The sequence below is a fragment of the Bison bison genome, unplaced genomic scaffold, assembly GCF_000754665.1.
Source record: "Bison bison bison isolate TAMUID 2011002044 unplaced genomic scaffold, Bison_UMD1.0 scf7180017864144, whole genome shotgun sequence".
Taxonomy (NCBI): Eukaryota; Metazoa; Chordata; class Mammalia; order Artiodactyla; family Bovidae; genus Bison; species Bison bison.
In genome coordinates, this window is record NW_011494716.1 from 4,715,112 (window position 1) to 4,738,481 (window position 23,370).

General features: G+C 41.1%; 1 protein-coding gene across 7 annotated transcripts in view; it reads left to right on the top strand.

Annotated features, from left to right (window-relative positions):
* Nucleotides 1–23,370, top strand: part of RBFOX1 (RNA binding protein, fox-1 homolog (C. elegans) 1) — a 441,591-nt gene that overhangs the window by 305,713 nt on the left and 112,508 nt on the right. For 6 of the 7 annotated variants that reach the window (XM_010840448.1, XM_010840441.1, XM_010840445.1 and 3 more), the window contains exons 4-7: nt 2,206–2,259; nt 10,544–10,636; nt 12,372–12,432; nt 22,580–22,633. In XM_010840448.1, coding sequence (XP_010838750.1) covers nt 2,206–2,259; nt 10,544–10,636; nt 12,372–12,432; nt 22,580–22,633 — 262 coding nt within the window. The remainder of the gene's footprint in view (nt 1–2,205; nt 2,260–10,543; nt 10,637–12,371; nt 12,433–22,579; nt 22,634–23,370) is intronic. The other variant, XM_010840443.1, reaches the window with a different exon arrangement.

Genomic DNA, 23,370 nt, shown 5'->3' on the forward strand with positions numbered 1-23,370 from the left:
CTTTTATTTCAAGGTTTTAAGCTATTTATACTCAACTGGAGTCTGCGTTTTTCTCTTTCCGAGGGAACGTAGATTTATTTGTATGTTCCAGAGGATAGTATCTATATATTCTTCCTTTTTTTTTTTTTGAATCTCAGTAAGATCTTCTTGGCACTCATAGTCTGGATCTCTCAGTATCCTCTGAGTGGGGCACATCAGTCAGGCAAGCTGCCCCCAGTTCTCTGGATTCTAATTGCTTGTTCCCTTTCTCTCCTGCCCCTCCCACCCCATCACCCTGTCCTCTGTGACACAGAAGCTGCGTAAGGCTTTCCACCCAGGGGAGAGAGACAGAATACAGAATTTCCTAGGGTAATAAAAGATGTAATAAAAATACCCAGGCTGCAAAAGCAAAAAGCAAAAACGTTGCTGTTGTTCAGTTGCTCAGTCATGTCCAGCTCTTTGCGACCCCATGGACTGCAGCATGCCAGGCACCCCTGTTCTTCACTGTCTCCCAGACCATGCTCAAATTCATGTCCATTGAGCCGGCGATGCTATCTAGCTATATAGCTTTGACTAAATGGACCTTCGTTGGCAAAGTGATGTCTCTGCTTTTTAAGGAAAGTTCCAAATCAGGGGAAAAGAGCCTGGAAATATTACTTTCTGTAGTTCTTTACGTGTATTTTAATCCCTAAAACAGGCATTTGCTCTTAATTCTGCATCAGGGTAAAATTTCTATCTGATTTTCCCCTGGGCCTCGCCACTTACTTTTATGCCACCCTCTCTTACCTACCTTTATGTAGAACACACCACACTCAGAAAATGCCCACTCAACTTCATGCAATCTAAGAAAACGGAAAGAATTCCAGCCTCAGGGGACAGGATTTTGGATTATCAGATGCTTCTGGTTCAGGGCCCTTGTTCTCATTTTTTTTTAAAGTATGAATCACAGATTTCTTGGTGTGTATTTGTCAGGAGGACTACAGGAAATAGTCAGTCACTAGTTGGGGAAGGAAATGGCAACCCACTCCAGTGTTCTTGCCTGGAGAATCCCAGGGACGGGGGAGCCTGGTGGGCTGCCGTCTCTGGGGTCGCACAGAGTCGGACACGACTGAAGCGACTTAGCAGCAGTAGCAGCAGTTGTATTAAGTTACAAAATATAAAACACAGTAGTTGCATGTGATTTCAGATAGCAAATATTTTAGTAAATTTAAGTATGACCCAAACATTGTGCGGTGGTGGTGGTTTAGTCTCTAAGTTATATCCAACTCTTGCGGCCCCATAACTATCGCCTGCCAGGTTCCTCTGTCCACGGGATTTCCCAGGCAAGAATACTGGACTGGGTTGCCATTTCCTTCTCCAGGACATCTTCCCGACCCAGGAACTGAACTTGGGTGTGCCCCCTGCCTTGCAGAAATATTCTTTACTGGCTGAGCCATCAATTAAAGTACCATTGTGTAGGGTATGCTTATCCTGAAAAACCTGAAATTTAATGGAACAGCTATAGTTTATTGGGGAAACTTTGTCATCTGAAATGTTGTTTCTAGGTTTGAATACGTTGAGTTTCTTGCATTGTTCAGAAAGCCTATTCAGGCTAATCGTCTAAAATCTTTATTTGTTTAACAATAGGGAGAATCATCTTGCAAGAAGGACATTTCAACCTGAGGACAGACAGCTACAGTGGTTTCTTGCTTGTAAAGGGTGTCTGTGTAATGGATATTCCTTTTAGCTTTACTTCTCTTATATGGCCTGGCTACTCCTGGCTTTTATGAAGCCAAGGTCCAAAATCCTAAACGTCTGATTTTAGTTGGATATTTTAAGTTATCAAAATCCCACTTCACTAAGGATGCTTCATCCAGTGGCTAGTGACACAGCCTAGAAGGACCGTTGTATATATTAGCTGTTTTTAATGTTTGCTGCTCAGTGCCTTGGAAAGCAATCAATCATACATCAAGAAAGAAAACTAGAATTAACCTCTTGCTTACATACTTGGTACTGGGTCCCTAATTACGATATCTCATATGATGGGTTATGCCACAATATGGAAATAATACATGCAGTTGTATTTTCTCTTGGTTCAAGTGCATCATTTAATGATAGGAAAACATCAAATGAATAGCCTTGATATTAAAAGAGAGAAAAATTCTGACTTGGGGAACAATTACCCATGCATAATCTGATTGCCTCTGTTTCTCTTCTTGCTTATAAACTATTTCTATTTTTTTGCAGCAATTTGGTAAAATCTTAGATGTTGAAATTATTTTTAATGAGCGAGGCTCAAAGGTAAGCAAGTTAATTCACTTTAGAATTGTTTAGCTTTATTTTGAAATGCTTGTTATAAATACGGGGAAACAACTGCACTGTTTTAATCAGCACGTTGTGAAAATACACTTCGGTGGGAATTCCTTTAGGGACCATCCCCCCCACCCCACCCCCATTTCCAAAATGGTGGGGAATACACTGGATTCAATTTAAAATGTATAAGGGGGTATTTGAAAATTGCTGTTTTATAGATGTCTGTATATCAAGTTTCCAGAGGAAAACTACCCATGCTTAAAAAAATAATGTTGTTGCTACATTTTTGTTTTTCAGTGATAATTATGTTCTTTATATTAAAAAGTGAGTTCATAGTCTCATGAGCAGGTAAATATGTGATTATTCTGTATTAATAAAGTGCAGTTATTTTCCTGGGTTGTAGGGGAGAAAATCTCATATACACCAACCTTTTGAATGAAATTTAATCCATTAGTCTGTGTACCCAACCCCATTTTGCAATTTGCCATTGCTCTGAGTTAGCTTTTCCTAGGAAACCAATTTTTAAGTAGATTTTTCTTACAAGTAACAGTGTTAGTAAAAATCAGAGGTTAGGGATTTCCTTGGTGGTCCAGTGGTTAAGACTTCACCTTCCAAGGCAGGGGATGTGGGGTTCGATCCCTGATCAGGGAACTAAGATCCCACCATGCCTCATGGCCAAGAAAAAACAAAGCATAAAACAGAAGCAATATTGTAGCAAATTCAATAAAGACTTTAAGAATGGTCCACATTAAAAAAAAAATTCTTTTTTTTTTTTTAAAAATCAGAGGCTATATGGGTGAACTCCAGCATCGTCAAAATACAAACATATTAATAGAAAGAAAAAAAAAAGCCACCAAACTCTTCTAAAGTATCTTCTGTGTCAGTGATCATCTAAGACCAGCGCTCACACCACCAGCAACATCTGCAAATTTAGCAGAAATGCAGAGTCTCAGGGTCCAACCCAGACCTATTGAATCAGATCCTCTGATATTGGGGCCCAGCAGTCTGTGTTGTAACAAGCCTCCCAGGCTATGGTTAAAGTTACACATCCTGTGTCTCCTTATTCTCAACACACACCCAGGCTTCATTTGAATGCAGACTACGCCTTTGCCCGCTGGGATTTCATGGTGGCTCAAGTGTCCTCTTTTTATTTGCACTCACGGAAAATGCAGAAGCCATCCTGCTCTCCCTGGACCAAAGTGGTGCGCTGGGCAGAGCAGCAGATGCTGTGAGGAAAGTGAAGAGAAGTGAAAGTCACTCAGTTGTGTCCGACTCTTTGCGACCCCATGGACTATACAGTCCATGGAATTCTCCAGGCCTGAATGCTGGAGTGGTTAGCCTTTCCCTTCCCCAGGGAGTCTTCCCAACCCAGGGATTGAACCCATGTCTCCCCCACTGCAGGCTCATTTACCAGCTGAGCCACAGGGGTGCCGCCAAAGACTTGGATATTGACATCAGAGCCTAGGAAGTGACCACATCCAGTAACTCCGCCTGGCTTCTGGTCCCCCAGGAACGTTCAGCTTCCTTCTCACTTCCCCAGACTGTGAAGGTAAAAATGGAGAGAAATTCATTCCCAAACACAGAGAGATCGCAGGTTTAGCCCCAGAGCTTTCCTTACAGAGACTGTTTGGGACAAGCCAGTATCCAGAAGTGTTGCTTAGAGGAACACGTTTTGGGACTTCCCAGGCTGTCCAGTGGTTACGACTCTGCACTTCCACTGCAGGGGCTGCGGGTTTCATTCCTGGTCAGGATGCTAAGGTTTCATACGTCATGTGGTATAATAAAGAAGAATGGGTTTTACCTAAGGGAGGGGGGGTGCAAAAGCCAGTCTTCTGGGTATAGGAACCACCACCTCCCCACAAAACAATCATTTATGATTCCTTGGGCAGCCTGCATAGGTTTTGTATTCACTGACTTAATGGTAACTGAATTGTATTAACTGAATAGGAGAATGCTGATTGAATTGAGGAAAGAAAATGCCAGTATTCTCTTTGCCACAGCCAAAATGGTGTTGTGATATGCTGGATGAGTAGAAAAAAAGAAAAAAAAATCAATTCATTAGACTCTGAAGTTCTGCTACTTTAAGGGCCTTGTCTTTCTGCTGTAATTTCAGATATTTACAGTAATCCTTATAATATGTCAGTAGTTTGACCTCCAGGCTGGGGGAAAATAAGTTAACTCTTTTTCTGCTGTGGTATGAAAAACCATTACAGGGACTTTTTCTACATGTACAAAGCTACGTACATTAAGAGAAAAATGTGCCCGATCGTTTTCACTTATGACAGGTGTATTCTGGGTGAAATTGTAGAAGAGGACGTGGAAAGTTGGCCAACTTTTTTTTAATCCTGAGTCCAAAGTGCTACTGCCTTTAAAGTTTTCTTTTCTAAATTCATATTTCACATATATTTTTTTTGTGACTTGCCAGTTGGAGGAAACTGTTTAATTTTTTTTTCCCAGAGTTGTTTGAGGACATTAGAAGAATATCATTTGTTATTCTGAAAGTACAATGGTGATGCTATTTTTAAGATTTCTTCCGTCATTCCTGTGATGAGCCTGTCTCTGGGGCTTTAGGAATAAGACCATTTAAGTTTGCCACATCCAGAGACTGATTTTGTGAAGCTGCTTTTTTTTTTTTTTTTTTCATGAAGGAACCTTAAAAATAGCCTCTCTCAGTGGGTTTGCGGAAAGAACCAGTCTTGCAGGTGTCGGAGCTGACTGGTACCACTGGAGTGTCCTGGAGACACTGCAATTGGGAACTGCTGAATGAAGGTAGCAGCCCACACAGGAATATCTTTCATAATTGAAAGGGGAAGTGTTAAGTCGCTCAATCATCTCGAGCTCTTTGTGACCCCCCTGGACTGTAGCCTGCCAGATTTATCTGTCTGTGGAATTCTCCAGGCAAGAATACTGGAGTGGGTTGCCATGCCCTTGTCCGGGACTTGATGTTATCCTCAATGGGAAAAGTCTTATGCCTCCACCATCGGAATGACCTCATTTTCATCATTTGATGGTGGAGAAGCAGCCAGGAAATGGGAGAGCCCTTACGAGCTAGGAGCTCACCTTGGGGCCATCGTCTTTGGGGACCTTCCCCGGGACAGTCACTCAATGTAAACTGAGGATGGCTGTGTGGTCTGGGGGTGGTTGGTGTGTGTGTGTGTTTGTGTTTGTGTGCATGCATGCATGTACACCTGTCCATACACAGGCAATATCTATATTATCCTGAGAATATATAATGTACAAGTTCATGTGTATATGGATAACAAGTAAGCAAGGAAATCACATTTTAAAAGGATCTGGCCAGACTTTGAAAATGCAATGAGCTGGCATTTCGTGGGGTGAGAGATCCTACCATTCAAGTTTCCTTTTAGGAGTAAAACATTGTGTTTACCTCTGAAACATTTTATCTGGGGGGATAGACAGAGATGGCTGTGTCTTCATAGACCTGGGAAATGTGCAGTCTGCTCTTTGATTCAGTGGTATCTATAGTACTGGCTTGGGCTTCCCTGGTGGCCCAGTGGTAAAGAATCCTCCTGCCAATGAAAGAGTCGAGGGTTTGATCCCTGGGTCAGAAAGATCGCCTGGAGAAGGGAATGGCAACCCATTCCCAGTATCCTTGCCTGGGAAACCCCAAGGACAGAGGAGCCTGGCGGGCTACAGTCCATGGGGTTGCAGAAGCATCAGACAGGACTTGGCGACTAAGACAAGAAACACAGTCTGGTTTCACTCTGGTACCAGGTTAGTGAATCGGATGTGAGACAGACAGAAGTGCTTCCTGTCCTCAGACTTCCCTAAGTATCTGAGAGACAGATCCTTAAGACAAACAAGTGTGATACAGTTTGCTATGTTCCCTGGTGAATGAGAGGCTGCTGAGACTCCAAGCAGGCAGACCCATCTTGTTGAAAGCCGAGAGGGCTTCTGGGAAGAAGGGGCATTTCAGCTTGGAGAGAAAGATAAGTAAGACATGCCCCAGGGGAGGGAAGGAAGAAAGATGGTTTTCCAGGGAGAAGGGGCTATGTGGAGAAAGGTGATTGGGAACAAGTGTGCTGTAAAGCCCTTAGTCCCACAGGAAATTGAGTCTTCAGACCCTTAATCAACAGCTCCTCCTCTTCTAGGTGATAGGAGCTCTCCGTACTAGAAACTGGAGGAATCGAGTTTTCATGTAAGATGAAAAGTCAGCACAGCATCCATCCCGGGTGCTTCAAAGCTTTGATTTGCACGCTAAATGTTGTATGTGTGTTACTACAAAAATATAGCCCACAAGACTAAAAGAGAAAAATAACTGGGATACAGAAAGGCCAGAATGCATGTTTCACAAAAAGATGGAAAAATAAATAAGTCATGGCTGATCCACGTTAGGGTTGCCATTGTCTGCCTAGGGGTCACGCCTTCCCATCACAGGGCACAAACATCACAGATGTCTTCTGCAGGACTATGCCTTCTCTCAGCCACCTCCCCACCACCACCACCTGAGACAAACCTTGGGAAGTAGCATCTGTCTTCCATCTGGCTCCTCCCTGCCCACTGTAGCCTCCCCTGAATCCTTGATCTTTATATGGGCTCCTTACAGCGTACTCAGATCCTGTGTTCTCCAAGCCAAATCCAAAAGGTGCTTCTTTTTGAACTGAGATTAAAAAAAAATATTCAGGGTACTTATCAGAATATTCTAAGTATTGCATTTTGCCAAAGACAGAATACTGACCATGAAGTGAAAGTGTTAGTCGCTCAGTCATGTCTGATTCTGCAATCCCATGGACTGTAGCCTCTGTCCATGGAATTCTCCAAGCAAGAATACTGGAGTGGGTAGTCATTCCCTTCTCCAGGGGACCTTCCCAACCCAGGGATCGAACCTAGGTCTTCCACATTGCAGGCAGATTCTTTACCATCTGAGTCACCAAGGAAGCCCACTGACCAAGAAGCAGGGCAAAAGATACAAGCTTCGTTGCCACCTACTTTCAAAGTTGCCAGCACCTATGCCTGCTGGAGTGGGTGCCTGAAAATGGCCAGGTGGCAGCCTGCCTGGCCACGGTGTGGCTCCCCAGATAAGCACCTGGCTATCTTCTGATCCAGGGATGTCACATCCCTTCTTGGCTGGGTGGAGGTAGGATGGTCCCATGGGACAGGTAGGAACTGCCCTTTGGCATTTGGGTGACTGTTTCTACAGCAAGGTCTTCATGAACCCAGCTTTGCCAAATTTCAGCTAGGCTTCTCAGTAGGCTGAAATGAGATGTATTGAACCACTCAGAAAAAAAAAAAATGTTTAGCAGAAAAGAATAAGAATAAGAATAAAAAAGAATCAATGTATTATTTTTACTTGAAAGCAAAGTGAAAATGGAGTAGAATTCCTCTTTAGTTTATGAACTTGGGATTCAGAAGAGATTTCTGTTTCTGCTTTCATCTCTCCCTCATACACAGGATGCAGATTTTAGGCCAGTGTTGTTTGCCTAGGATTTAGATTGGAATCATTCTGACTCCATTTGTGGGGATTGTGTTATTCAAGTGGGTTGAGTGTTCGGTTCTTCCCAGCACTGCGGTGACAAAGACTGTTAGGACCCATTAGCAGCAATGATGCCACCAAGTCCTCCATTGGTATGTCACATTGGACTGTGAATTTCCTTTCTTAGGCAAGTGAGAGAATTGTCCCAGATAGAGTCACAGTCCTCGTTTCCCTAATTATTATTAAATGTATGACATGGCTCAGGATGCTAGAGCCTTGGTCTTAGAGGTCAGGAGGAGAATATTTCTGTGTCATTTTGGCTGATTCCTACATTTAAGATCTGAATCACCAAGTCAAATAGATATTCACCACAAAAACCCACTCCGCTCCCTAAACTGCTCTATAGAAACTGGCAATGTAATTCTGTATAGTCAAAGCTATGGTTTTTCCAGTAGTTATGTACAGATGTGAGAGTTGGACCATAAAGAAGGCTGAGCACCAAAGAATTGATACTTTCCAACTGTGGTACTAGAGAAGATTCTTGAGAATCCCTTGGACTGCAAGGAGATCAATCCAGTCAATCCTAAGGGAAATTAACCCTGAAGCTGAAGGCCCAATAGTCTGGCCACTTGATGCAAAGAGCCAACTCATTGGAAAAGACCCTGATGCTGGGAAAGGTTGAAGGCCAAAGGAGAAGGGGGCGCCAGAGGATGAGATGTTTAGATAGCATTACCAGTTCAATGGACATGAATTTGATTGAACTCTGGGAGATGGTGACAGATAGGGGAGCCTGGCATGATGCAGCCCGTGGAGTTGCAAAGAGTCAGACACTGCTTAGTGATAGAAGCCATGGAGACCCAATTGCTGGACCACACAGGTAACTTTTTCGGCAAACAGATTTCTGGGCTCCGCTCTGGGATTCTGATCCAAGAAACATGTGTCAGGGCTTAGAAATCTGAATGTTTCATATGCCCCCCTGTTCTTTCTGATGTATAACTGAATCTGAGACCCAGTGGCCAAATCAGAGGCATCAAATGGTACCAACCCTCCAGATTTTATTTTTTGTCTATTGAAGTGCTATTATTTCAAAATGAGTCAGCATCTTTGTTTGTGTACCAAATGTGGCTAATCCCATCAGTAATGAGCAGGACTAAGTAGGGTCTTCCTAAGTTTATAATCTTAGATTAGTCAGATAATTCAGATCTGTCCTTATCACAGATCCTTACTACGGGAAATAGGTAATTCAATCTAATCCCCCAAATAAAGAATTTTTTTTTCCCTCTATCAGATCGCCATCTCTAATCTAACTTAACTACATCCATAGCTGTTATCCTCTATGGAGGAGCCCATCATAATATTGGAAAGTTCTCCCTTGTTGGAACCCTGGGTAACAGCTCTCTGAAACTGAAACAGCTCTCCAAAACCCTGAATTTCGGAGATTTCTTTCATGACCTAGTGAGGAATTGAGAGTTAACAAGTTGGTTATGAGCAGCTGAGATTTGTAATTGTTTGTTTTATTAATAAGACTGACTGTCCTACCGTTCCAGCTAAGTTTAACACCAACATTTTCCTTTATGTAAAGATTACCTAACACAAAGAGCAATCTTGGCACATTGCATTATTTTACCCTGTTTATACTGTGAAGACCAGAAAGAGCTGGGCAGATTTACACTGGAATGGTTTCAAACGGTTGGTGTATATTTCGGAACAAGATGTACAAATATTTTTAGGGGTTTTAAAAATAATGTCATAATTTCTGTACTCTTCTTAGGAACAGTGTCAGTGAAGAAAAAGGATGGATTTTGACAATGTGATGTGTAGGGGGGTTGTTTTTTTTTTTTTTTTTTTGAGGCTGAAATATTAAAGCAAAATATACCAGTGGTGCAGAAAAGAGTGCATTTGTTACTGATCGTAAAAGAAGTACCTAGAGTGTTACTGTAAATACTATTCTATTAAAGGAGGTTTTGAATTTTCTACCTGTTGATTTGATAAATGGGTATCAGGATAATGTCTTAGAACTTTACCATATGTATACACATTTCTGTTTGGGATTAGTAAAGCAGTCCAGAAAGCTGACAGTTTCTGAAGTACCTATGTCATTTGAAGGGTGAGGGAGGGGATATAAAAATGTTACTTGACCTGTTTGCATTAGCAATCAATGGGTGTTTATTTCTATTCATTTCATGGGATTATTTTGTTGATTTAGAGCCAAGAGTTTCAGATTTATTAAAAAAAAAAAGGTCTTTCCCTTTTTTTTTTTTTTTAGGCTTCTAATTTTTATTTTTTGAGACATAAAGGCTGTAGACTTGACAAATTTGAATAACCCTAAAACTGCATGGAGAAGAGATGGTCTTAAAACCACACGGCATGACTCTGTAGGCAATGTTAGAAGACTCTGGCGTTCATTGTTGAATTCTGTGCACACGTTTTCTTTTCTTTCCTTCTTAATTTGCATGTCAAGAAAGTGATTCCCTTTTTTTTTTCTCCCTCGTTATTTCATTTTCTTCTCTGTGAAGACACTGTACATTTATTTTGATCTCATTTTCTTTCCGTTAGATTTCTTTTCTTCTGTAGTGACATTTAGAAAGGTATTTTGGGTATCATTCTTTGAATTCTTCAGGGGTGACAGCTAACGGGGTGACAGAAAACAAAAATCTTGTTCACATTTGTCGCTTACTTATTGCACATTTTAGTACTCTTATAATTTCTCTAATTTGCATGTTACAGAACCGAAGCCAGGACAAGAAATAGAAATTAAAGCGAGAGAACGTTCCGCAGTGGTCGTTGACTGAAAATAATAATCTGCATGTTGTTTTCCCTTCTCCCTCCTGCATGTAGGGATTTGGTTTCGTAACTTTCGAAAATAGTGCCGATGCGGACAGGGCGAGGGAGAAATTACACGGCACCGTGGTAGAGGGCCGTAAAATCGAGGTGCATGTCCAAAATATTTTCCTTTTCATCTTTTTGATAAGTGTCTGCCTCACGCTCATTTGTTGTTTCAGATGCATCATTGTGTCTTGTATGTGACCCTATTCCCTTCTCATTGTTTATATATATATTTATATATAAAAAGGAAAACTGGCCTTACTTTTTTTTTTTAATTTTCCTTTATTATGTTACTCTTATTACTGCTGAAAGGTGGATGGCAAAAGTGAGACAAAAGAAAGGTTAATCTGAAAGTTTTTTTTTTTAATTCTTATTTTATTTTTCATGTCTTATAACCAATGGGTGCAGTAGATTCCAAGCAGTGGAGAGAGTGTTGCAAAACAAAGTATAGAGCAGTTTTCTGTTTTTGTTTTCCTTTTCTTTTCCTTTCTTTTTCTTTCCACTGCAGGGCTGATGAGGGATCCACAGTGGTGTGCAAATTAAACCAAATTGTGAAATGAATAGCATTTAAGAGAACAGTTGTTGGGGGAAAAAAAAAATGAGAGGTCTTTGTCATGAAACCTTTCATTTTTTTTTCCTTTTTAAGAAGCCAGTTTCAATCTTTGTATTCTTTTGCTAACAACGTGAACCAAACAGGATTTCCTGTTCAATATCTGGTCCTTCTTCATGAAAAAAAAAAAAGAAAACGCTGAAATTCCTATACTCAGAATCTACTCTTTCTACCACTGGCTCTCCCTCAAAATGACCATAGGGTCGTATTTGTTAAAGCTTAAAAAAAAAAAATACCAGTTAAAAATGCTTTAGTCTTTGGAGTAAGATGTTGCATATTTTGCCTTTCATTTCCCCCCACCCTCGACGATAATCCTTAGGCCCCTCACCAAACTCTCAGTAACCATGGTAACTGTATACAAACCCATGCTGGCGATGGTGGTGAATGGTAAGTGGTGAAATCCATCTGCCGTTTCACGTATTTAGTGCTGATATATCTCTATACATATATATACCACGTGAATTTTTTTGACTTGTTGTATTAAGTTTTCTTGATGCTCTATTTTTTTGGATATTGGTACGCCTGTAACTGAGTGTACGTTCTAAGCTAGCCTGGGAGGCACTGACTGGATTGAGATATGACCAGTGCACATCTTACTCAGATTGTTAACTCCATATTGTGTTAAACAATGCACCCTCTCTTTTATCCTTTTGTTAGCTGTGACTTTAAAGCTTGAATGATTTTGTTAATTCTTGCGATGTAAAAGGCTCTTGTTCCAAGTGTTGAATGCTAGATGTTGCTTCCCCGATGGTTCTTCCCCCTTAAAGTGTTGCATACGGCTAAAACTTGTTTGTCCTTTTTTTGACATTTATGTTCCCTTGTACCTTGTCTCTCCCCTCTTCTCCTCCACTGCATGTTCCTTCATATGAACCTTATTTTATGTTTAAAAAAATATTTATTGTTTCTGTGTTACCATGGAGTACACGCATGCTTTTCAATCTTCAATTATGCAGTTCCTTTTAATTTGCTTTTACTGTCTCCTTATTAAACTTTTAAATGATATGACATTGCTTTATTGAAATGATTTGTTAAGTTAAAACGGTTATGAAGTAAATGTAATTATAAAAATGTATGATTTTGTTATGCACCTACTGCCTTTTATAAATTAAAATGCATTTTAGTTTTTGTTTTTTGTTTTTTAATAAGTAATCACAGTCATAATGCATGCAACTAATTGAACTGTGGACTGGCCTTGGAATATGTGCTGATTTGAGTTTTCTATGTACATAGGTAAATAATGCCACAGCACGTGTAATGACAAATAAAAAGACTGTCAACCCTTATACAAATGGTAAGTAGAGTTTGGCCTCTTACAAGAAAATGTCTCCACCTCAGAATCTATTAAGGAATTTAACTGGGGAATCTGTGTCAACAAGCCATATTTGCACAGCATGGCTCCTGTGTCTTTGCTGCTGACCTGCTACAGTGGACTGCTTGAATCAGTAAGATAAATTTCATGACAAAGGCAAATTTAGTTTTCAAGTGAAGAGTGAATGTTCTTCTTTCATTCTCTCTGGAATAACTCCCATGTGGGTGAGATGCATATGAATTATTTGAGAATTACATGGGTGGTTTAATTTATTGTAATTAGAATGAGTTGATGGAGGATGGACATTTTGTTTGTTTCTCCCTTAAGCATCACCTGCTCGCTGATCACTAATCATTCCCAGAAGTGGGACTGCAGCATTTGGTTCTGGCTTTGAATCTTCTCTGGAGCTATTAGACTTCTGAAGTCCCTTGGAGGGTCCCTCATGATGACTTGCACACTGAGAACAGAATGTATGAGTGTGTTACACACTTCTGTCTGGGTTACCAAGTGGCATCTGGGGCAAGGGAGGATGTTCATTGTGTATTGCAGACCCCTTCAGGACAATGCATCTCTGCTCTTGCTCAAGAGGAAAACATCTCAGAACACTTCATAATAAGGACTTGCAAAATATGAAAAATTATTAAAATATTCACACATTTTGATGTTTTAATCCTCAGAAGAAATGTCTCTTAAGATATATGGTGGGAGGGGGTGGGGCGGGAGAAGATGTCATATGCTAATCACATGCTTAATTGTACCAAAGTTAGAAAGAATGTAATGTAGAAAGTTAAAGTTAGAGTTTCGTGGGATACAATGCTCATTAAAATGAGTAGGATGAAGACTACAAAGGGGCTCATAATGAATGAAAAGTTTTAAAATAAAAGAAATTGTATGTAAATAGCATGATTTGAATGAAGGTAGGCATTACCCCCAAAATGTTTATGGTTGAGTTGCATTGTGAGAATGGAAGGTGTTTTTCCTCTGTTTTATGGATTTTAAAAAAATAGCAATTTCATTACAATCTTAAGGAAAAATTTATGGAATTTTTATTTTAAACATTTTAATTACACATGAAACATGAAAAAAACAGACATTTAGAAAAGAGAGGGAGGGAGGGAGGGAGGAAGGGAGGAAGACAAGGCTAAAATGCATTTTGAATGACACCACTGCCATGTTGATTTCCCACCTATCCCCTCGGAAGGTGCCACTATTACACATTATTATCTATATTTTATTTTACACTTTCTTGTGTACATGTGTAATAAGTATATATTTATAATACAGTGGCGTGTGTGTGATTTTTATATGAATGGTGTCATGGTATACACATCATTTCTGATTGACTTTTACAAATCAATATGGAGTTCTTTCAGTGTAAATACATACAGACTACATTCGTTCTTTCTAGTGGTTGCATAACATCCCATACAAAGGGTTTATTCCCACCTTACATACTGATTGACATTTTTTTTTTTCTGTTGTAAACAATACTACTATCATTTGGTAGTTTTGTTTTTGTTTTTCTTCTTTCTTAATTAATTTGTTTGTTCTGATATTTTAAAGGTGCACCGTTAAACAAAAATATCCCCTCAATGTGATAGAACTCTAAGGTGCAAGACTGGAAGAGTTACTTGTTCTGCTAACCCATTTTTTCAGCTTTCAACAACCCAAGACAAATCCTGAAATGGTATAGAAAAATTCTGCAACAGGCTTTGCATGCCCAGTGCTGAAATGAAGCAAACCTCTGATTTAATGCGTCATGGAGTCTTTCTACTTGGGTAAAAATTATAACTCTGCAACTTGCCAGAGTTAGTACATGCTGGCACCAATCTGACTGTGGGGCATTTTCTCTAATTATGAAGTAGCAAGTGTGTGTGTGTGTGTTTGCACCACACATGCCTAGGCATAGGTGTTCATATATACTGCTGATGTGAGAAAATAAGGCAAAGGAAGCCAAATATTCCTTAAGCCATATGTAGGCATATTTATTTTAAAGAGAGGGTTACTGATCAATGTCATACCCAGTGGCTGAAAACTGGACCTGTGGTCCTTGGAGACACAGTTCAAGCCACAATGAATAGTCAACATTTCTGGAATACTGACTGTATGGCATTATGTTAAACATTTTAAATGCAGTGGGTCCACAAAGTGTCTTATAAAGAAGACATAGTTATTCCTGTGGTAAAGATGTAAAATCTGAGGCTAGTGGAGATGAGGTAATTAGTGACGTCTTTTCCTTTTATTATGACATAACAAAATCCTATGGCCATGCCAGGTGTTACGAGTGCATCACTTTCACCTGTCACTTTGCAGAACTGCACTCAGGCAACCGGCTACAAGAACAAAAAGATTATTCAACGTGCAGCCCCAAACTCCTGCCACCTTGGCAAGTGCTTGTTTGCTCAGTCATGCCCTACTCTTTGCGCCCTCATGAACTGTAGCCCCCCCAGGCTCCTCTGTCCAGGGAATTCTCCAAGCAAGAATACTGGAGTAGGTTGCCATTTCCTACTCCAGGAGATCTTCGCAACCCAGAGATCAAACCCGCATCTCCTTTGTCTCCTGCATTGGCAGGTGGATTCTTTCCCACTGTGCCACCTGGGAAGCCCATGTGTTGGCATAAGTATCTCTTATCCCATTACAGAGGACTCTGCATTCTTAGTTTCTGGAAATAAATCGCATGGGTCTCTCACCTGTATACCTGAAAGGGGACACTCAAGGGGTTATCCTGTTACATAGACTGTGTATGTTACCTAAATGAGGAAGGATAGTCACAGTAGAATTGACTTTAAAAAAAAGAAAATTCTAACTGTATAGAGACAGTTGGTTTCTGTAGAGGAGATCATGAAGAATTTTACTATTCAAGTAAAGGATTCTCAAAACTTTATCAATCCTTAATTCATGAGTGCCATCACTACAAATAAAATTTCCCATAAAATGCAATACAACATTCTGGAAAGATAGGGGCCCTCTTAAGATCCTTGGACTTCCCTGGTGGCTCAGACAGTAAAAGCATCTGCCTACAATGCGAGAGACCCAGGTTCAATCCTTGGGTTGGGAAGATCCCCTGGAGAAGGAAATGGCAGCCCACTCCAGTATTCTTGCCTGGAAAATCCCATGGACAGAGGAGCCTGGCAGGCTGCAGTCCATGGGGTCACAAAGAGTCGGACATCATTGAGCGACTTCATTTTCACTTTCACTTAGATCCTTAACAAGCATGACTGTGTTAATAGAAAATTTTATCACCACACAAAAAAGAAAGAAACAAGAAAGTGGTAGCTGTGTGAGATGATGGATATGTTGATTAGCTTGATTATGGAAAGAATTTTACAATGTGTATGTATAGCAAATCCACAAATGGTACACTTTCAATATAGATACCAATTATACCTCAATAAAGTTGGAGGGAAAAATAGAAAAGTGAGGATCAATGAAGTCACACAGCAATGAGAAAATTAAGTGATTTGGGGGATTCATTTGTGAGCTACCTCATTCATCCTCACAAACCATCAAACTTAGGCTTCAGCAAAATTATGGATTTACTCAAGTCATCGACTTTTGAGGTCATCCCCAAATGGAAAAGAATCTAACTATCAGTGCCATCATCACATTTCATGCGTTCCTTTTGGATATCAGTCAATCATCCAACAAAGGGTTAAGCAGCTGCAGAATTTCCAGTGATGAGTAAGACAGGATCCGAAACATGATAGACACGTTACTAGGACTCTCTGCTCTAGAGGAGCACAGTTAATAATACTATGGAGGAGGTAGACTAATAATACTGTGGAAGTCCTTTCCCAGGACCTTTGAGCTTGCCTCTAAAAGACTGTGGAATGACATAGAAGGGTCTGGAAAACCCTCCCGATCTGAAAGCTCCATCAAGAGGGAGTTGAGTGGGCTACTTCCATATTGCTGGGTTTTCCTAAGGACATCAAGCCTCAGAGAAGAGTTAGGGTTTACTGTGCTCATTGGCGATCAAATATTTGCTCTGTAAAATAAGTGGACAACCATAATCCCAGGAATTTCTTCAGTGTTGGAGAGGCGTGAGTGTTGGATGTAGCTCTTCTATTTTCTCAGCGTTCACAAGAAGGGTGAAAACTGAACAAAAAGATCCAAAACTGTATAGAGGTGGATTTTATATCACCTCTGTTTTTTAGGGATGGTTGACCTGCAGGGGGGCTGTTGAAACGTTCTGCATAAGAGCTTTCTCAAGTGGGACCTGTAGATATAATGGGACCTACTATATAGGATGTTTGAGGTTATTACGGGACATGAAGCTTCCTTGGTGGCTCAGCGGTAAAGAATCCACCTGTCTCCATAGGAGACGGAAAGAGATTCGGGTTCAATCCTTGGGGTGGGGAAGATCCCCTGAAGGAGGAAATGGCAACCCACTCCAGTGTTCTTGCCTGGAAAATTCGATGGACAGAGGAGACGGGCAGGGTACAGTCCATGGGGTCACAAAGAGTCAGACATAACTGAGTGATGGAGTGCGCACAAACTCTCACAAGCGCACGTGCGTGCGCACACACACACACACACACACAGGAGATGAAATACTCAACAGTGGCAGGCACAAAGTGCCCTAAAAATGTAATGACATGATAATATCAATAATAAATAGCCATCTTGTTCCATTTCTTGCTATGATAGTAAGCAGATAGATATACTAGTTTAAGGATAAAATATTCGGATGCCAACAGAGGCTGGCCAGGTAAAATAAACAGAGAAGGTCTGAGAAACTTGCAGCCTTTTTGACTCTCTTTTGTTTTCATACTGAGCAAAGCAAAATAGTTCTCTTCTGGAAGGAAAAAACCGGAGAAGGCAATGGCAACCCACTCCAGTGTTCTTGCCTAGAGAATCCCAAGGGCGGCGGAGCCTGGTGGGCTGCCATCTATGGGGTCGCACAGAATCGGACACGACTGAAGCGACTTAGCATCAGCAGCAGCAGAAGGAAAAAACAGCACAGGGTAGCCAAAAGATCGCTGATTTTTGGCCCCCAAGCCAAGCATGTAACAGGGAACAGACAAACTGGGGGCTTAAGTGAGGGTGGTCCCTGGTCACCCCAGCAAATTGGTCTGTAGGGAATTCCTGAAGGTGCCATTTCTGCTCATATTTGAAGAGAAGCAGAAATCTTGTATCATAGATGAAATTTAAATGTTGACAATAAACATGTATTTCAAAAAAAGAAAAAGTTACTGAGTGAACTGGATGCAATGTGCAAATGACTTTTCATTTTGGGCATTGCCTTCTGCAGCATTTCAAATACCAGATTCCTGGCATCTGCAGTACATGTCTTTAGAAAGCCTCAGGACAGTTTTGGAAATGCCTGTCGGGCGTTTAAGGGTGCTTTCTTGAATGGGTTTTCCTTGAAATTCAACTCAGCAAAGCCCTGGAGAAGACATGTGTTGATTTGTTTGTGTGCACATTCAGACCTGTCTTTTAACACCCTATATAGCCATAGTTAACACGGAGGACCTCAGCCAGTGTTTTCTACAGAAGGCTGGCAGATGACCTTTAAGAAGCTGAATTTAAGGAGGGGAGCACTGATTTGGAGGCAGCCCCTTGAAGCAGGGCTGCAGAGGGGTCCCTCTAAACAGCTCTTACGTCTGATGTGGAGTGAGACCCCCATGTGTCTGGTGTCTGCTCCATTGCCTTCTTGTATGGGGGCTCTGGGAGGCTGGGAGCCATGGGCTTTTATCAGCAATTCTCCCTTTGCTGTAAGCCTCATTGTTCGGTTTAATGTCCTTGATCAAAATCTCTGAATTCGTGAGGCCTGGGGACAAACACAAACTGCCTTAGAAATTAAAACTGGGATCATTTTGTCCGTCTTCCTGACAGTGCAGGCTCCTGTCTCCAGCAGGGTGATCCCAAGGGTCCCTTCCAGGTACTAGAAGGAGTGGAAGGGACTAGGAGACCATTTGCATGTGATTTGCATGCATTTACATAAGCCTGCAAGAGCCCTGTTAAGTATGAGCAGAGGTGATTTTCAAGAGCTGGATTCTTATTGCCTTTCCCTTGAAGATAGTCACCCCTAATGGTGCCTCCCCTTTTTTTGTAAATGTGTATAAGGAAGCAGGTCTTCGGTGGTTGGAAGGAGAGCACAGCCAAAAAGGAATGAGTCCATTAGAAAAAAGCTCTTTATTCTTTCAGTTCCTTTAGAGCAAAACTAAGTAAATATTTATGGATCCAAACACACAGTTTTATATGTTGGGAATTCACTTCGGACAGCAGTCAGTCCCGCTCGCTTTACCATCAATTTTAATGAGGGAGGGTGGTTATAGAAACAATTAAGAGCAAGCGAAGAAAGAAAAAAGAGAAATCTAAGCGGTGTTAACTGCTTTGCAGAAAACAAAGCTGGGAATTGCATCAGGGAACAGCCTGAAGACTGGGGAAGGGAGAGACATTAGGCAGCCTGCCCTGGAGAAGACGTTGTTGTTCAGTTGCTCAATTGAGTCTGACTCTTTGCAACCCATGGACTGCAGCACGCCAGGCTTCCCTGTCCTTCGTTGTCTTCCAGAGTTTGCACAAACTCATCCATTGAGTCGGTGATGCCATCCAATCATTTCATCCTCTGTCACACCCTTCTCCTTTTGCCTTCAGTTTTTCCCAGCATCAGGGTCTTCTCCAATGAGTCGGCTCTTTGCATCAAGTAGCCAAAGTATTGGAGCTTCAGCTACATCATCAGTCCCTCCAATGAATATCCAGGGTTGATTTCCTTTAGAATTGACTGGTTTGATCTTGCAGTCCAAGGGACTCTCAAGAGTTCTCCAGCACCACATTTTGAAGGCATCAGTTCTTCGGTGCTCAGCCTTCTTTATGGTCCAACTCTCACATGCGTACATGACTGCTGGAAAAACCATAGCTTTGACTAGAGGGAACTTTTTCGGCAAAGGGATATCTTTGCTTTTTAATATGCTGTCTGGGTTTGTCATAGCTGGTAAACTTTGAGTACTGGGCAGATTTGTCCAAGCAGAGCAAGCAGTGGGTACAATTCAGAATGCTCTAGAAGGATCTTTGGTTCTTTTGAAAAGATTTAATAGACCAATATCACCATAGATTGGAGGGAGGGAAACAGTGGTACCAAATAAAGGGACTGGGGTTAGATTATGTGGACTTGTTTGTTGCCATGTACTTAAGAAATAGAAATGTCTAGGCTAGCATGATGGCATTGGTAAGAGAGGGATGTAGAGAGAGTAGAAGTACCTTTCCAAAGTCTAACCTATAGGATTTTTTAATGGATGGTACAGGATATGTGAGGATTAAGGGAGCATCAAGGCATTATTGATCAAGAATTCTGTTTTGAGGAATGAAGCGGATGGAGATGCCATTTGCTGAAGGGGGGTGTCTTGGTGAGAAATCCACTTCAGAGGGAGGAGGGAAATGAGAAGTTAGGTTTCCGTGCCTGAGGTGTGGTTCAGATGTGCCTTTGTTTCTCCTCCGGTGCGAGTAGAGTAGCTTTCTATAAGAGTCAGGACCAGTGATGGGAAGAAGGGAAAACCCTCTTCTGATGTTTCCAGGGCTCCCTGAGCAGTATCATTGGATTTTGCTGCTCCAAGATCCTAGCTGGCTTCTTGTAGAGGAGACCTACTCAGTTATTGCTCTCAATTAATGCTTGTGACTGTAAGATGGCACGGATTTCCTGAGGAGGGAGAGTATTGTTTTGTTTCTTTTATGTTTATGTTAATTGAAAGTTTTCTATAGGGAGATATAGTAAACTGGTAGATCATTGGTAGATAGATAATGCCATGAAGCTGTGTGCCTAAGAAGATGTCAGGTCAGCTTTGATAAGAGCTGATAAGTTGATTGATCAATCAAAAGACATAATAGAAATGATACAGATGGATGGATGAATGGATGGACGGACAGATAGATGATAGATAGATGCGTCCGGCATGAATGAAGTTGCAGCTCACCCTCCATCTCCTATTGCTGACGATCCTTCAGTTCTACCATCTCCCACCCCCTCTCCCTTCTCTTCTTGCGTGTTCCTTTGATGCCAGCTCCTGGATGCCAGCCGTTATACTGCTATCCTTTTCAAGGTGTAAGATTAAAAATGTCTTCTTTATTTTTTGTTTTTATGTGTTATTTGTGTGCAAAGTATTATAAACCTATATAGCCAATTGTGTCAGTTGGGTATCTAAGCTAACTTTGTTGGACTTACAAACAAACTGGACATATGCACATGCTCTCAGAATGGAACTTGTTCATATGTAGGGGAGTTACTCTATCTGTCTTCCTCGGTGGCTACAGTCCATGGGGTCACAAAGAGTCAGACATGATTGAGCACACACACACACACACACACACACACTTCCTTAGTGGCTCAGTAGGTTGTGGCTACCTCTCAGCTGTTCTTATAGGTGCATCGCTTGTACCAGGCAATGGGATGGCACACCTCTCCCTTCCAGAAAAAGCTCTGAGAGTACTTGTCAGAAATACCTTCTCTCACATCACAACTCTCACCATTGCTTTTTCTCAGGAGCATTTAGTAAAGGACCTCTGGTGTTTAACCTTCAGCCCAAGGACACAGGGTTTCCCATACCTGTCCCCTGTCTTTCAGCAGTTCTATAATAGATGCTTTCACACACACACACACACACACACACACACACACACAAAACAGAAGAAACAGGAATTAATCACTAAACCCTAAAGTATGATCATTTTTTGAGCTGGTGGTTTAGTCATCAAGTCGTGTCTTGAGAACCCATGGACCATAGCCTGCTAAGCTCCTCTGTCCATGGAATTTCCCTGGCAAGAATACTGGAGTGGGCTGCCATTTCCTTCTCCAGGGGATCTTCCCAACCCCGGGACTGAACCTATGTCACCTGCATTGCAGGTGGATTCTTTAGCACTGAGCCACCAGGGAAGCCCATAGATTGTTCCCTAAATAGTGTGCAGTGCTTGTGTAGTGCAGATAGCTTCCTGATTTGCAGATAATCTTGTTTGCTATTTTCTTAAGTAGAAGTTTCTAAAGGGCCAGGATTTATTTTACAGAAAATGCACCATGCAGAACATTTGGAAAATTACAAAATTCTGTTAATCCTATATACAGGTTATTTGAAAGTTCTCTTAGATATCATGCATTGACTAAGAATTTGTATGGTTCTTGAATTCTTCAAAATGTATTCCACACAATCTATAGTGAATGAATGTCATTTTATTTGGGTTTTAGAAAGCACTTTGGAATTCTATGGGGTCTCTGGGTCGCAATTAGGAATGACAATTATTAGAATATAGACGCTTGCTCCTTGGAAGAAAAGTTATGACCAACCTAGACAGCATATTAAAAAGCAGAGACATTACTTTGCCAACAAAGGTCCATCTACTCAAAGCTATGGTTTTTCCATAGTCATGTGTGGATGTGAGAGTTGGACTATGAAGAAAGCTGAGCGTGGAAGAATTGATGCTTTTGAATTGTGGTGTTGGAGAAGACTCTTGAGAGTCCCTTGGACTGCAAGGAGACCCAACCAGTCCATCCTAAAGGCAATCAGTCCTGGGTGTTCATTGGAAGGACTGATGCTGAAGCTGAAACTCCAATCCTTTGGCCACCTGATGCGAAGAGCTGACTCATTAAAAAAGACCCTGATGCTGGGAAAGATTGAAGGCAGGAAGAGAAGGGGACAACAGAGGACGAGATGGTTGAATGGCATCACTGACTCAATGGACGTGAGTTTGAGTAAGCTCTGGGAGTTGGCAATGGACAGGGAGGCCTGGCGTGTTGCAGTCCATGGGGTCACAGAGAGTCAGACATGACTGAGCTACTGAACTGAACTGAAGAATGTTTCTAAAAGAATTCTGTTTTATGTGTGCTTCCAAATTTTTGCAAACTTAATACAAAGAGAGGTGATGGATTATCTAGCAGTGATACATGAAAGAAGAACAAAATACTTAAGTTATTATAGGGGCTTTAGAAAATATGGATATGGGGCAAAATCAATCACCATATCCTTTTCAAAAGGTTCATCTGTAGCTGGTCAGTAGTTTCTATACTATTATGTAGGCAGAAAATCAAAGAAGGCCATAAATCCAAAAAAAAAAAAAAACGCCAACCCATTTGACTTGTGGTTAACTTGCAATGATATGAGTTGTTGAATCAAATGTGATAACATTTTTGTGTATTTGTTTTAAGGCTGGAAATTGAATCCAGTTGTGGGTGCAGTGTACAGTCCTGAATTCTATGCAGGTAAAGAGTTTCTCTTTGCATGATATTTTCTTTGTCTTTCCTACATGTGCTTTGCCTGCCTATAAAGAGTGGGTTTCATCAAATAATCTGAACCAATAAATTCCTGTCCTCCCAAGTTCTGAATGGTTTTTTTTAAGGCAAAACCAAAAGTGTTCAAAAAATCTTAAAAAAAAAAAATAAAGGGGAATCATGTAAGTTACATTGTGATATAAGCATGGGGCCACAGCCCCTTGTGATGATTCACATAGATTTTGCCTCAAAAAAAGCATTGAGATTTTGTTCAAGAGCCTTTGAACAAATGTTCGGCTGTTCACACAGGTTTTCTTGCAATGTGCCTGAATGTGTTTTTGAGCCATACCTTTCCATTTGGAGTTGCATTTTTTTTTTTTTCCCCTTGGCAAAGCAGAGAATTGGATTAATTATCCCAATGATGTGGCAGTGAGTTGGAATTGCAAAGAGAATTATTTAGGAAACTAGGAAAGTTAAGTTCTCCTTCTTTCTCCATTAATCAATGTTCCGTAGTGGTTCCCTTTCTCTCTGCTTTGCCTTCAAGGGTCTATATCTTTTTCCTCGTCCCTTCCTTGCTGCCCACTAACGACCACTCAAATCCTCTGTCCCAGAAAACTTGGTCATCAAATTTGGGGAGAGAGTAACCTGGAAGCAACAGCAGCTGAGACTGGTTTTTTATTTTTTTGCTCGGCTTTGCCCGTTAAACTTCTACCAGTTATTTTTCCTGC